We start from the raw sequence: 15359 nt of genomic DNA, 5'->3' as shown, positions 1-15359 counted from the left end.
TTGGCTTTTGAACTCTGACCTCCTAGGGTCCTAGTCTGAAACCGCTACACCATACTGTCTCTCTAAGGCTGTGGTCTTCCTAAGCATGCTCACTTGGAAGCAAGTTTCATTAGAAAAAGTTGAGATGCAATAATATGCCAGCGGAGGCATGCCTTTTGCTGACTTAGCATTTACAAAGCATTCTAACTAGTTGTTTCCTTTTGAGTTTGGGCTTTTATGCACAACCTGATTTAAAGCCCCCTAATTGCCCAGGTGTGTCCCCAGAACAGGCATAAAACTAGATTAGCTCTGGTGTAGTCCAAATTATTTCCCCTTACACTGGAACCAAGAAAAAAGGAAATAAAAAACTGGTGAGTAAAAATGAAGAAAAAGGTAACAATCTGACCGTATCTCCCATCCTGGCCAGTGTGAGTCCAGAAGGAGTTAGAAGCTGTGATTCCACCATCAATTAAAACATTTGATTTAATTGACTAAGATTTCTTTAATTGGGTGACAGCGCCAGTTCATAATGATATTTTATAAGAGTCTATCTAATAAAGATAAGAATCTGCTTTTTGATTTAGCCGCTGGGGTTTGAGTATGGACAGGGGGGCGAAATTTCAATTAATCTGATTAATCTATTATGACGGAATGTATGTGTGTTATTAACCTGATCTCAGGTTGGAGCACAATTGTAATTAAAACACAAGTCAATAAAAAAAAACTCAGTTAAAGAGTCCACTGAATTTTAATATTTTTAATGTTTGATGTGTTTTTATATATTATTGGAAGCTGTCCAGAATGGCTGCAGCAACCCAGCCAGATTGGTAGAGAACAAATAATAAAATTTATTATTATTATTATTAGTAGTAGTAGTAGCAGTAGTAGTGGTACAGTAGTAGCAGTAGTAGTGGTAGTAGTAACCAGAACAGATAAAACAAGCACAATGAAAACCATAAAGACAACATTTAAGTCACAAAGCAGTCTACAGCTTCCAGGCATGAACTGACTTTTATTGATATCCTACAAATTCCTGGGCAAACAAACGGGCTTTCACTTGGTGCTAAAATGAAAGAAAAGTAGGTACCCAACATAGTTCTGAGTGGAGGAGGCTCCACAACCATGGGGCCATCACTGAGAAGACCTTTTCTTGTATCTCCACATAGAAGATGTATCTTCCAATGGTGAAACTATGAGAAGGACCTCCTCTGAAGACCTTAGGGCTGGTTTTCATAGCCAACTTGAGCCTTCAGTCTGGGTTGGTCAATAAATTACAATATGTGAACAACTGATCTATAAAGACCATGAAGTTTGCGGTTTCACACTTATGTAATTTGTTGCTGGCGAAGGATTGTGCTCTTTCTTTGGAAGGGATATGTTCCAAATTAGACATTTATGTGCTTTTCATAACTGAGCCAGGCAATAGCTTTGACTACTTTGAAGTAACTAAGTACAAAAAGGATCGTATGAAGCAAGCCTTAAAAGCATTCTTTTTCTAAAGCATTTTTGGAAGAAGAAAAACACCCGAGCAATTGAACATTGTCTCTTCTCCAGTTGCTGTAGTGAAATAAAGCAAACAGTTGCTCTTGTGGTTTCTTCTAAGGCAATTAAAAGGCGAAGCCAAGTCTCAAGTGGCTTTGGAGAGGCAATATTAAATGCACTGGTGGTTCATTTCACTTCTAAAATGTCAATTTATAAAACGTAACAGGATTCCTCCCTCCCTCCCTGTGTTACTGTGTTATACAGTTCAACCCAGGCTCTAAGAGCTAGGCTACACTCCCTACATACTTGGGATTAGGAATAATGCCCATTGAACTCATGTTTACTTTTCAGCATGACTCTTATTACAGGGCAGATCCATAATAGTTCTGCCAACGTTGAAAATTGAAAATGCAGTTGCATTTGTTTGGAGGAACAGCTGGCGCAGAAGGATTTTTAACATTTCCCCTCTGAGCATTTCCCTTGCAAATTTGCACCCAACTGCAAGCTGCTGTTTGCCCCAAAGTGTTCTCCCAAATTGCAAACATCAGCTTGCAGCGGCGACAATTTTGATCAGGAAAGCCATGTGGTGGGGATGTCTCATAACTCCTCTCTACTCCAAAACAACCTGGCAGCACCTCGCTGTGACATTTCAGTTGAAGCAAAAGCTCCCAGGTAGTATGGACTTTGGCTCTTTCACTCCAGCTAGGGTGTTGCGGTACAGAAAGCAGCAGTGTAAGGCAAGTGCATCCCTACACAAACTGATACTCTACAACACCTGCAATGTCTCTTGGAGATTCTAGGGTGGACTGTCGGCTCCCACAGGGAGCAGGCGTCAAACTGTGCTGACCCAACATACTGTCTCTTGCCTGACATTATGGTTGGGTCAACCATCTTGCTAACAGAATGTGGATTCTCTAGTATGTTATATGCCACTGAATCCAATCAGTTCCAGAAAAATGCCTGCTTAGGATTCCAGTCGGAGAATCTGCACGGAAAAAATGAAAGCCTAATTTGCTCAGTTTGTTTACACCAGAAATGGGGAACCTGTGGCCTTTCCATAACCTGTGAGACTCTCACCATCTCTAACCATTAGCTATGTTGGCTGTGACTGATGGGCCTTGAAGTCCACCAGTGTTTGAAGGGCCATTAGTATCTCACCATTGGCTTACACTGACTGTGCAGCTTCTCCAGTCTTTGAAATTGAAAATGGGATATTCCAGCCACCATCTGGGCTTGTTCTGAACTTCTGTCATTCTATCCTCACTGAAAGAACATGTGAATTTTCGGTAGCAGAAAACAATTGGAAAGGCATCTTCCCTTGCAAATAATATGCCCTTCTAATGTTTATATTTTGCTCTTCATAGCATTGAGATGTGTGACCAACATAATGCCTTCGCCATGTTACTTTTTCTGAGACAGGAGCAAATACATTCTCCCTGCTGCAGCTACCATGTGCATATTAAAGAACCCCAAATTTAGCTTTTGTGCATGATTTGAATTTCTAGATGAACCTGATTTCAACAATAGCTGCCACAGAATTCCACATCTGGAAGAGTTTCAGTATTCAAACTTCACACATCTTCAGATTTTCCTTTTGACATTCAACTTGGAATTTTTGTGGCACACAAAATGGTGATAGATCCGTTGCAAGACAAGATGTCTTACTTCATCAGCAGTGATGATGAGGCAGTGTGGTGTAGCGGCTAGGGGGCTGGACTAGGACCACAGAGACTCCACTCAGCCATAATGACCAAGGGCTGGTCACTCTCACTCCAACCTTCCACACAGGGATTTTGTGTGGATAAAATGAAAAGAGCAAAAACATGTTTGTTCCCTTGGAGAGAAAATGGGATAAAAATGTTATCAAAATAGTAGAAAGGGGATACTTTAAAAACAGCAACAACCTTAACTCTTGCTCATAAACTTGCATTAGAAACATTCTGAAATTTAACTCTCGCCATTTCAACTGCTCAGTTTTGTGACCTTGTCCTCAGAAGGACAAGATCACACCACCGCTGCAAAACTCCACTCAGGGAAGATGTTCACAGATCCGTGAAGGATGGGGAGAAGAAAGTACCATGTAAATCCTCTGCGTAGGACATGAAAAGTGCCCCGAGATTTCCATTTGTTCCATTCACTATACAAACATTTGTTTTTCTTGCCAGACAAGGAGAAAAAGGAGGAAGAGAGAAAAGAGCCTTGTGCTGCCGTCAGTCTTTTGCCTTTGCTTATATTCTGTGCCACTATTTATTTTGCTTCTTTGCCGTGCAAATAACCAACCATCTTCCAGTGGGAGTAAGCCCAGCCCTTTTGTGCCCTGCAGTCATGGCTGTGTCTTTTAAGAGAAAATTGATTCTCTGGAATGCTGTGTGTGCACATACTTATCTGAGCCCTACAGCCCACACCTGCTGAACAGGTAAACCAGATCCTCAGCAAAGGGCCTCAGCAGTGACATTCCAGCTTGGCAAGCTATTACTCTCTAATTGCTACCTGTCAAACAGGTAAACTAAGCTCTTGGGCCAAGTCCAAACAAGGGCATGTTCCCATGAAATCCTAAACCTCCCAACCTTTGACCTCACTGCAGGGCCACAAATGAATTTAACCAGGGCTAGTTTCTTGGGTGTTTTTTTTTTTTTTAAAGACAACTGCACTCTTGAGTGGTAGCAAGAGAAGGCTTGGTTTCCACCTGTGGCAAAAATGGAATTGCCCACAATCATTCCTACAGCGAAGCGTGGCATGACCACAGCATGCCAAAAAGGAGCAGCCAGTTGCTAAGCATGATAATAACAGTCCTCTCTGAAACCAAAGCTCATTGTCTGTATGGCTGCGGCTAGAAAGACCAGCATCTGATTCCTCCGTCTGATTCACTGACACTGCGGTGCAAATCTGACAGGTTTCCTGAGGCTGAACAAGTTCTGCTACAAAGCAGCATTTAGGAAAGGTGGAACAGGCACTTCTTGTTCTTTCCTTTCTTCCAGTTCAGGCTTGTCCGACGGAAAGCAACAGAACAACAGGATCGACTTGCTCAGGAGAAGTGGGTTTCCAAACGGAGACTTACGCAATAGGTGTGCTATTGGTTTTCTCTTCCATTTTAAAAACAGGAATGCAACGTTAAGGGGAAGTAAAGTGGGCCCGTTTGTATGAAGGTCTGCATACACTTCTGAATGCAGGTGCATCAAAAAATAAGGGCAACCAATTCCTTTAGCGTCAAATAAAGCAGCACGTATATGAGGTCTAAGTGCAAGCTAGTGGTATTTGTTAAGCAACGAATGAAATACTGGACAGAATGAGACCTAATTGCCACTCTAGCTAGTATTAGTTGCAAGGACTAGCAGTGGTTTTCCAGGGTTTCAAACAGGAGTCCTTCTTAGCTCCACTTGGAAAGGCCAGGGACTGAACTTGTGACCTACATGCAAAACACATGCTCTACCACTGGGTTATTGTCCTTCCCCAAATCTGCCTCACTGGGTTTATTTCTTAAATTATGGGTGCAGAACTCTTCAGATCAGGGTTTCCCACACTCCAGCTGTTTTTGGACTACAACTCCCATCATCCCTAGCTAGCAGGGATGATGGGAATTGTAGTCCAAAAACAGCTGCGAGACACAAATGTGGGAAACCCTGCTTTAGCTTGTCTCCTAGCTATTTGAAAGCCACTTATCTGCAAGCAGGGGCATACCAAGGGCATGGCCCCTTCCCTCCTTTCTTAAAAAAACAACTACACACACACAGCTTATTGTGGGGCTGGACATACTGCAAAGCACAGTGCTTGTGAGACCAGTCACCCACCATCTTAATTCACTCCAAAGTGTAAATCTGTATCTATAGCTATAAATTAGCGCATGCAAATTTTATGCAAATTTGCGCCATGGGCCTCTAAGTAGCTTACAATGCCACCTGCATGGCTGGGAGAATACTCAATGACTCTGTGATGTGGGCAGGACTTCAACTACATGACATTTCCCCATGTAATCAGCACCAGATCTGAAGGAATGGATGCCAATTCCATCAGAGATGCCATGGCCAGGTTCAATCCGCATGAGTTATTTAAATGGCGCCCTAGATGTGCAGGAGCTGCTTGGGCTTAAGGGACCCCTATAATGCTTTAGTTGGGTCCCGTTTTATCCCAATATGAGATTAGCAGAGTGCTTTTTACAAGCTGCAGGAGAACTAAATTAAGACTGTGAAAAGCAGACAAGACTGTAAAACATCAGACGTGATGGAAAGCACCTAATGTTGGCACAATTATGCCTACTCAGGTATTACACAACATCTATATTTTTTTCACCCTCATTTTACTGAGGATCCAGGTGATTGCTTTGCTTCATTCAAACAAAGAGCACTCTATAACATTTTATTTCATCTTTGCTGACATAGCAATAGCCATACCCAGAGAGGCTGACACATGAATTGTTTCATGCGGAGTTGGGAAAAACAAAGCAAGTTTTTGGATTTTGTATAGTGTTAAGACATGGCTGTACCATCCTTCCTTGATCCACGAATGCTTATGCTGGTACATCATGAGAAGACTAAATTAGTCATGTGTTTGTTTAACTGTGTTTATCCAACGGATCTTGAGGCAGTGCAAATAGCCAGATACCACCATCCTTGGATAATCAAGAGTTCGGTTAAATTAGTATTGTTGAAATAGAATCTAAAGGGGCCATGTAGCCTACTTTTAAAAAGGACAGTTCTTTGTTTGAAGGACTGTCTGGTTCAAGTCTGGTTTAAAGAGAACAACAACAAAACCCACGAAGCAGGTACCTTGATGTTGCCCATGAAGTTATCACCTGAGCAGCAGACTGAGCTGGCAAAGAGATCACCCAGTCACAATCTTCTTCACTCCTGTGAGAAATATTGTATTCCTATGTAAGTTATAGTAATCTTCTCTAAATTGGCACCTATATATAAAAATCAAAATATTTATGCAAATCTGTGTCCTACTCTGTTCTCATTTTCTCTTTTTGTGATGCTTCACTGGCCACCCTAAGAGGTCATTCTGATAGGGTTTAATATGTGGGTATGGAAATGTAGATGCTCAGCTTCTGCTGAGCAGACAAATGTAGAATTAAGTTACCTGGATTTCTTCCAATTCCCCGTTTCTCCAGGTGAATCCCATAATAAACCTTGGTTTTACAAGCACTACTGGGCATGCAGAAAAGAAGATCTGGCGTGGAGTGTCAGTATCAGGGGTGGGGAACCTGCAGATCTCTGGATGTTCTTGGACAACAATTCCCATCATCCCTGACCATTAGCCACATTGGCCGGGGTTGGTGAGAGATGGTGTCCAACAATATCTGGAGGGCCAGAGGTTCCCCACCCAGGCCTACATGGCTGGTGCCATATTTAAAAATGACCATCCCATATCTGCACACTTTTTGCACATCAAAAAGGCATGTCCCCAGGGCACGTCCCCTCAAATACTAGCGTGCACAAGGGACTGCCGATCTGATTAAAATGAGAGGGATAGGGAATCCTGAGCTTGCAGATCATTTCTGCAGACCCAATGACCCATTTAAATGAGGCCACACACCAGTTTCCATGTACACTAGAGGTCAATCACTCAAGCATGAGGGAATACCAGTAATTCTACTGTAGACAGGGGTTCTACTCACATTTAACACATTTTATATGCTGCCTGATTTTACAAAAACCTCAAAGTGGCTCACAATAATATTAAAATTGTCAATAAAACATTTAAAAGTAATGAAAAGCAAAAGAGATGAAAGCATATAAATATCTGTGTGTCTGGATAGGCTTGCCTAAAAAAAATGTTTTAAGCAGGTGCTGAAAATTATGATCGTATGTTCTTTTCTTATTCTGGATAAAATCCAGTTTTAGATTTAGATTCTTCTAATGTGTATTATATATTCTACTTCATTCTAAAGCTACAAAACAGGGGGAGAAGGAAGAATTGTTTGGATTTGCAGACAAACAGGCTTCTTTGCTACTGCAGAACATTCCCCATGGTTTTGAAGTTGCAAAATGTCTGTGTAAACATTTAGCACCATATCTAATTATATAGCTCATTGTTCTGCGACTTGGGCACTGCAACCCACTTTTAATATTCACACAATCACACTATAGTTTTCTGTTGCCAAAATGCATTTGCTTAATTGCTCTTAGCAACGGTAATATTGGATCACATGGGGCCTCTCTGAGTGTGCTAAGCTTGGTTTAGGTGGGGACTGGGAGAGGTGCAGTCAACTGTCAGCCACTAATTAGTGACTAATCCCACAGAATGAAATTCCCACACATCAGCAAGGCATCATTTTGTGACTTCCCAATTAGCATCACAACACTTGTTCAGCTACTGATTGGTTGGTTGGTTGTGTGACAGCGGAAATGGGTAAAAGCCCCCCATCCAAATAATGACTATCATCAGTGAAGGTAAGAAAAAAATTTTTTTTTTTATTTTTATCATCTACAGTACTGTCTTATTTATTTTATAGTACACTACTTTGATTATTGCTTTCATTTTATGGATCAATGGTCTCGTTAGATAGTAAAGATCATGTTAAATTGCTGTTTTAGGGGTTGTTTTTAAAAGTCTGGAACAGATTAATCTGTTTTGCGTTACTTTCTATGGGAAAGTACGTCTTGGTTTTGGAACGCTTTGGTTTTGGAACAGACTTCCGGAATGGATTAAGTTTGAGAACCAAGGTACCACTGTAATAACAATAACAATAATAATTTTATTATACCCCAGCCACTCTGGGTGGCTTACAACATATCTAAAAACATAATAAAAACACCAATCCTTCAAATACAATTTCATCTTACTGATTTTCAGAGGAGACTAACAGTAAACATTGCACACTCCTTAGCAATTCCAGAGTATGCCAATGACTTCAATTGCCATACTCTAGTGGTCGCTTGAAGGCAGTAGGAATAATATGCTCCTAAACTGCATTTACATAGCATATAAAACAGGGAGCTATGTCTTTAAAACTACTAAGCTGACACCTCAATATGAAGTACACTTACCTGAGAGACAGACTTCAGAATTTATCTTCAACAGAAGTAATATAAAAACAGAGGAGAAATTGACTGTCTCTGGATGACAGCCAGAAGGCAATGTTATGTAAATAGTGAAGGAACACATCTTGTTCATGCATGGAAATTCCAAGAAGAGATTGATCCAAGCACAGTTGAAAGTAGAAACAAATATGCACACGTTTTCCACACACACGGCCTTTACAGCGAATGAGTCCGTTCACGTTTCCACTTGTCCTGCCCCTTTCCCCTGGGAAAAGCCGCTCGTTACCACTGAATTGGAGTAAACATCAACTGGGTTTTCTACGAATTGATGTTTGTGGGATTTCCAGGAGAAAGCAGTGGGAGAAACAGAAAACTTCTTGGACCTGTGCCTATAAAGCATGGGACAAAAATGAAAACCTCTTGATTCCATGCTTTCCAGACACAGGACAAGCACAGGACAGTGGACAAACACTCTCAACAGACTGCAGTGCAGAACATCCTAATGCTAGATGATGGTGTAATTTGCTAACAGTCTAATATAAGCAGTTCACCTCTGCCCAACCAACAACAGTCACATGGTGCATCTATCACAATCTTTACCAAGGACCCCATGTTCCTACGGTGGGGTCTTATCTACGTCATCTCTCCCAGCATAGCTTCATTTCCCATTTGTATGCCATCCAGGCAGCTTATCTTTCCAGATGGCTGAAACAATGTTCAACTGAGGCCAGAGGCACTTTGACTTCTAAACTTAGTGTCAGGCTATTGTTAACTATAGCTGGAAAGCAATTTCCAAGAAAATTATGACCAAGCCCTTTTAAGTGTTGTCTTAAAAAAGAATCAAGCAGTTTTTCTCATCATGTTTCATGTGGTTTGAGCACACCCCCTTTAATTTTGCCTAAAAGTTTCAGAGTATTTCCCATCGGAAATCATTCCCCCCTTGAAAAGGCAAATAAGAATCTGTGTAGTTTACATCAGCTACTCAGGAATCTTTCCCACTATCACTTTCGAGCTAAGATGGAACTATAGGAATTTTATCTTCTTTTCGTAAGCTGCCCTGGAAGCTTTGCTGAAGTCTTATGAATAAATTAAATAAGCCCCCATTATTTAAATAGAAAAATAGGTTTGTACGCAGAAGCTAATATAGCAGGATGCAAATTTAGGCTAGAAACCTTCTTAACTGTCTGTGTTAATGGAGACTTTTTGACATGCAAGTGCTTTCAAACAAAGAACTCCCCCAACTGCATCCCAAAGCTACACAGTTGGTTAGCCTAACCTTCTCCAAAGGATTACTGTGAAGATGATGCTTGGGGGCAGGTGAGTTAAGAAGCCCATGTGTAACCTTTAAGCTCTATGGCAAAAGAGTGAGATAGAAATGAAGTAAATAATAAAAGAGAAGATGCAAGCTTGAGTCACCACAAACGTTCTCAGCCACTGCAAATATTACCCACACAGACACAAATAAAGAACCGAACAATTCATGAAACACCTGGCAATGTTGTAAGCTCAAAGCTGGACCAGTATGCTTCTTTGTCTGTTATCTGGCTAGAGAAAATAATTCTAATGGGTATGACATACTTGACAGCAGGCAAATTATGTCTTGCGAGTGCTCGCTGTCTCACACATGGGCTGTTGCAGTGGCAAACAAGTTTTGCCAAATTTGTACAACTTGCAGCAGCTCATTCCAGATTGAAAGGTTACTGAAATCATTGTGGTGCACAGATTTATATGCACATCAACTGCATTATGAGACTTGAAGCATTAAGAACCTCGCCCACATACCTTCTGTCCTAGTCAGTGTGACTGTAAGGGATTCAAATGCATGGTGCTGGGATTGCTCCCCTACTTAACTAAATGTGATGGATGGGAGTACTAAGACTATCTAGATTAGGCAGTTCTCTGGTAGGATCCAGCAACTAACTGGCTGCCCTGGCCTATTTGGGGGCCTTCTACTGGCTGGTGGCCTGTCAACAGGCTGTGCTGTTGGTGGTTGCAGTGGGGGTGTCTACAGCAGAAGAAACCTCTGCCGCATACTAGTAGCCTCCAGCGGTGTAGACTGGGGGTTAGGACCGCTTTGCCTACCTGTTTAATTAAGTAGACTAAAAACATATGTGTAGAATATCCGTAGGTTAGAAATGTATCAAACTAATTTTATGTGTTGGAGAAACAAAGCATGAACATGAACCAAGCAAGAAATACTGGGAAATTAAAAAGTATAATAGAATGTAGAGGCAAAAGTATTGTGGAAAGTGTAAGCATAAGCATGTTTATTCTGAGGTGTTTGCTTTCTTTACTGGAATAAGGAAGCAAATCCTTCAATAGCGTCATTGTTTATTGACAAAGCATTTAAAGGATTTACTGAGTTAAAAAAGAAGAAGCTTGAAAAATTCAGATTGTGTCGAGAGTGCATTTAAAGAGCATCCACCATGGTGTCTGTTGGTTCTGGGGGAGGGAGATGGGAGGGACAGTCTTACTAGAGGAGGCCTGATGCTTTCTATGCTTTCCTCCCTTTCAGCATATTTTTAGCATGATTTTTTTAGCCTTCCTGATACCTCTGCTCATATCTATGACCAAAATGCATTTCCACATTTTAGTCTTCACATTCTATATACAGCTGCTTTCATTAAACAAATGCAGGTAGCAATTTGTCATAAAGGGCATTATTTAATCCTAATATTTATATGGTCTACCTCTTACACTCAGAAAGCCAATCTCATCCAATATAAAAGCAGAAGAAACCAACAATAATGGTAGTGTTTCCACTGTAATAGAGTGGTTTTTCCTGAACTAAAAAAAATATTGGCTACGTTCCCTTGATACTTGACTGTATTTGATTAGGCATATGGGGACAACAAAAGTCAACAGAGCAACACTGTAGTCATAAATCCATTTACTAGGAAATGCTCAATGGGGTTTTATTTCTTTGTAAACATTTTAGGATGAGACAGAAAGTCAGTAATATCTAAACCAATTATGTAAATATGCTTTGATCAAATCCTAAAATGTGACATTTTGCCCTTCCCCAAGTCAGAAGCAGCTACATCATTCTCCCATCCCCCAGGTTTATTTATGAGTGCCACAACGCCTGAAAGCAGGAGTTACCAAGGCTCATATGACTGGAGAAACTAAGTCACGCTTACATAGAATCATAGGATTGGAAGGGACTCAGAGGGTCATCTAGTCCAACTCCCTGCAATGCATCAAAGAAAGAAAGAAAGAGCCCTTCTTGGACATAATGAGTCACAGAAGTCCCTAATAATAAAGAAAGACGGTTGCTAAGTTTTAAGATGTAGGAAGGATTAACAGTAAATGCTACCTGTTGCAAAATTAGCAGCTGGCTTTGTGTCTGGTGCTCCTAACTGAAATCTGGCACAAAAGCTATCATACATGCAAACACATGATAAGCCTCCCCCAGCACTAAGACAATGCAACATCAAACATCTGCTCTTTTGCATTGAACTTGTTAACAGAATTGCTTTGATACAAGCACAAGCCATTAGCACCTGTTATCCCATAGATTTGTTTTAGCAGTTTTCATAACACATAATTTTAGGTGCTTATAATTATAAGTATAATCTGTAACCTTAGTTAAACCTTATTTGAATACCTGATTCTCTGTCCTCAACTGGCAAGTCCAAACAATATCATTACTAAATGGAGCAAAATATGCACACATAAAGTAGGCTGATGTGTAAAGACAGTTGCCTTTTAACTTGTTTCCTTTCAGCAAAGCAATGTGACAGCAGAGCTACAGATGTTCGTCGAAGAAACTAGCCAAAGTGAAAGTATGAGAAATGATTGTGAACCGGAAGAGTAAATAAAATTTGTGCAACCTGTTCCTAAGCAAGTCCTGCTCTCTTTATTGCTGCTTACTCCCACCTGAAGCATGCACAGGACTGCAGACTTACTCTACTAGTTTGATCTCTTGCAGCACTCACTCCGGTGAGAAAATGTTTACTTTAGTGAGCAGCAGGTAAAAAAAAAGTTACAGGGATGTGGTAGACTTCTGGAAAGGAAAGTTGCACTGTACAGCTTTTCTTGATTTACAGCTTGAAGCATGAATCAACAAGTATTTAAAGTCAAGCAGCAGATGGAACCTAAATTTCAATGGGACTTTCATCCACATGTGTTTAAGATTAGGGTGTTAGGCTGTGATCCTAAACTCACATTATCTGGAAACATGTTTTACTGAATTCAACAGATCTCACTTCCAAATAAAACATGTTTGGAATTAAAGTCTAATTTTATTTAAAAACACATTAACATTTGCTAGATCAGGCCAAAAAGCCACCCAAATTAGTATGATGAATGGGAGCCAATGCTAGTCCTGGTCACAGTAGACGCATTGAAGTTAATGGGCATGAGTTAGGTTTACCAATTTCAATTGGTCTACTTTGAGTAGGATTAGCATGCAATCCTTTGGCCCCATTTGTTTGGCCCCAGTGTTTGGTACTCAGAAGTAAACTGTCTCTATAAACTGAAGTTCCATTCGTTTCTATTTAACCCCCAAATTACAAGGCTATTCCCACTATGTTGTCTAATCCTTTTTTTTTTTAAGAAAAAAACCCCAACCAGTGACCACTAGCACATTTTGGGGTGGTAAATTTCATAATTACTTCTGCTTTGCAAGCCGGACCATAAAAGTTAACAGTCCACATTTTTACAAGCCCACCTAATAAAGAATACCTGTTTGTGTCATTTGTGGCACATCAGCAAACAGTCTGGAAAAACCCTTCTTTCTCATTAAGTTTACAATGCCTTCCCTATCTTGGTTGCCTATCTTTATGCACCACAGATCAGTGAGCTAGTTAGTGACTATTTACAATAAATGCACCCTAAACCTATCCATGTTTTCCTGAAAGGCAAGTCTCACTGCATTCAAATTGGCTTAATCCCAAATAAGCAGGCACAGAATTGCAGGCTGAATTGCTGACTGCCAAGCCTCTGCCTGAAGAGAAGGCTGATATATAGCCAGAACAAAATTGCCTCTCTTGGAGAGAAAAAAAAATGTGGGGGAACTCTATTTCATTGGCAGGTCATGAAAACATTTACAAATAAGAGATGCGCACTTAGGGAATACTCTTGAAGGCAGACAGGTGCAGAGTACTAAGCACGACAGAATCCAAAGCCTTGGGGAGTGGGCATTTTCCTTCAACACTACCTTTAAAGTCGTGTTGTGCATTGATTTTCACTTATTGTCTGCCACACTGGAAGCCTGTTGTCCGGCAGTAAGGCAGGATATAGACGTTTCAAATAATATTTCAGCCACATATCCATAACCTCAGAGCTTAGTACCAACTAAAACGTTACTGAAACTGCGAGAGGAAGAGAGAGAGAGAGATGCAATAAATTCAATTCTCTCTTAGCCTGGGAGAAACTCAAGAATAGGGGGAAATGAGATTGGCTTCCTTTTCGCTTCCCTGGCTTTAGCAGCCCAAAGCATGCCACTCCATACAAAGTGAGATTTAGAGCTGAGCAGAAGTATTCATTGGGGCCTTTTATGGCCCTGGGCAGGCCTGCAAATCCTTGTAAGTCCCAAATTACAAGGAGGTAACGACTTGTGGAAGAAAGGCGCTTTAGGCCCGGCTTTTTCTGTCCCACAACCCCTCTTGCATAGGTCCATAAGCGAGATGGTGGTCAGCTGTGGTCTTCTCGGTAGACTCCACGTTGGTCGGCAATTTTCCTCCTTTCCCTTGGCTGGGCGAGGGTGGCGGAGGCGGCCGCAGGGCCCCGAGAAAACGGGCCCAAGCCAAGGCAGAGTTCGCGAGGGCCTCTAAGCCTCGCTCTTCCCTCACGCTCATGAGGGCTTTCTTCGCATAGGTATCTCAAAGGCGCCCTTGCGCCCCTTTATTCCCTCCCACCGCCACCACGGCCTCCCCTAGAGCGTCGTCAAGCACCCAGCGCGGCCCCGAGAGCCTTCTCCAGCCGGCCAGGCCTCGCATGCCCCGGCATGGCTCCCGCACGCAGCCCGCCTCTGGGCCTGCAGCTAGCGCTCTCCCTCAACCATTCCGGCGCCGCTTTCCCAACGAGGCGGCTTCGCTCGGCGTTCTAAGCGAAGGGCCTTACCTGAGCGCGCCTCTTCCAATGGCTGCTCACCTGAGGCCCCGCTCGGCCCAATCAGCTCGCAGCTCGTCCCTCTTGCCTTGTATCCTTCAGTGAAAGAATCCAAGTCCTCTTGGGAAAGTTTACCTGTAGGCGCCTTTGGGTTTTTGTTGCTTCCCGGCGCGGTGCCCTAAACGGCAGAAGGAGGGAGGGCGGGCAGGCGAGCCTAGCCAGTCTCCTTTTCACATGCGAGGGGCGGGCAGAAGGGGGCTTTACCTGTCCCACTCCTACCTCCGCGGCTGGCTGAGGGAGAAGTAAGAGGGGGGGAAGAAAAGCAGAATTACCAGTAGCTCTGGTTCTGCCGTCCCGGGCGCTCGCTTGCTCTCGCTCGCTCGCTCGCTCACGCGCGCACACACACACCTTTACCTGCACAGACTTGAAAGTCCAGTTTCACCAGAGAGACTGAGGCATCTGGAAAAGGGGAGAGAGTTCATTGGATCAAACATGTCACAAGAGACGGACAAGTAAGTGATCACAGCCAGCTTGCTACTTTTGCTGCTCCTGAACGGATCAACTGGTTGGTTGTGTTTTCTTTTTTTAACCCCCCTTAAAAAGAAAGGGGAAGGAGAGGAAAAAAAGCAATCTCGGTGGTGGACCTACTGGGATTACATTTCCTCTTTTATACAAGGCATAAAAGAGGTTGAATTGCACCCACAGGAGAACTGCTGGATTTCACCTTGCTTTCCCCATTCCTTTTCCAATCTTTTTTATTTATTGATTGTTGTTCGTTCTGAACTCCCAATGTCCCTTCAGAAACTTTTGGGAGAACTTTGCTGCTTCTTTTTGCAATTTCTTCCCTTTCCTTCAGGGCCTAGA

The 15359-nt window shown here is 42.1% G+C and overlaps 1 protein-coding gene and 1 long non-coding RNA gene across 3 annotated transcripts in view; one reads left to right on the top strand and one right to left on the bottom strand.

Annotated features, from left to right (window-relative positions):
* Positions 1-721: 721 nt before the first annotated feature.
* Positions 722-14641, bottom strand: LOC310682305. The gene is made up of 3 exons (XR_014513855.1): positions 14508-14641; positions 6225-6305; positions 722-2724 (listed from the first exon to the last, which is right to left on the bottom strand). It is a non-coding gene; the product is annotated as an uncharacterized lncRNA (long non-coding RNA).
* Positions 14609-15359, top strand: part of GRHL2 (grainyhead like transcription factor 2) — a 74218-nt gene continuing 73467 nt past the window's right edge. Inside the window, exon 1 of one of the 2 annotated variants that reach the window (XM_083450827.1) lies at positions 14609-15007. In XM_083450827.1, coding sequence (XP_083306953.1) covers positions 14988-15007 — 20 coding nt within the window. In that variant the 5' untranslated portion in view covers positions 14609-14987. The remainder of the gene's footprint in view (positions 15008-15359) is intronic. The other variant, XM_083450828.1, reaches the window with a different exon arrangement.

The sequence above is a fragment of the Podarcis tiliguerta genome (genome assembly GCF_965153285.1).
Source record: "Podarcis tiliguerta genome assembly, chromosome: 7".
In the NCBI taxonomy this organism is placed as follows: domain Eukaryota; kingdom Metazoa; phylum Chordata; class Lepidosauria; order Squamata; family Lacertidae; genus Podarcis; species Podarcis tiliguerta.
The sequence above is the reverse complement of the archived record's forward strand: the minus strand, read 5'-3'. Positions and strand labels throughout refer to the sequence as shown.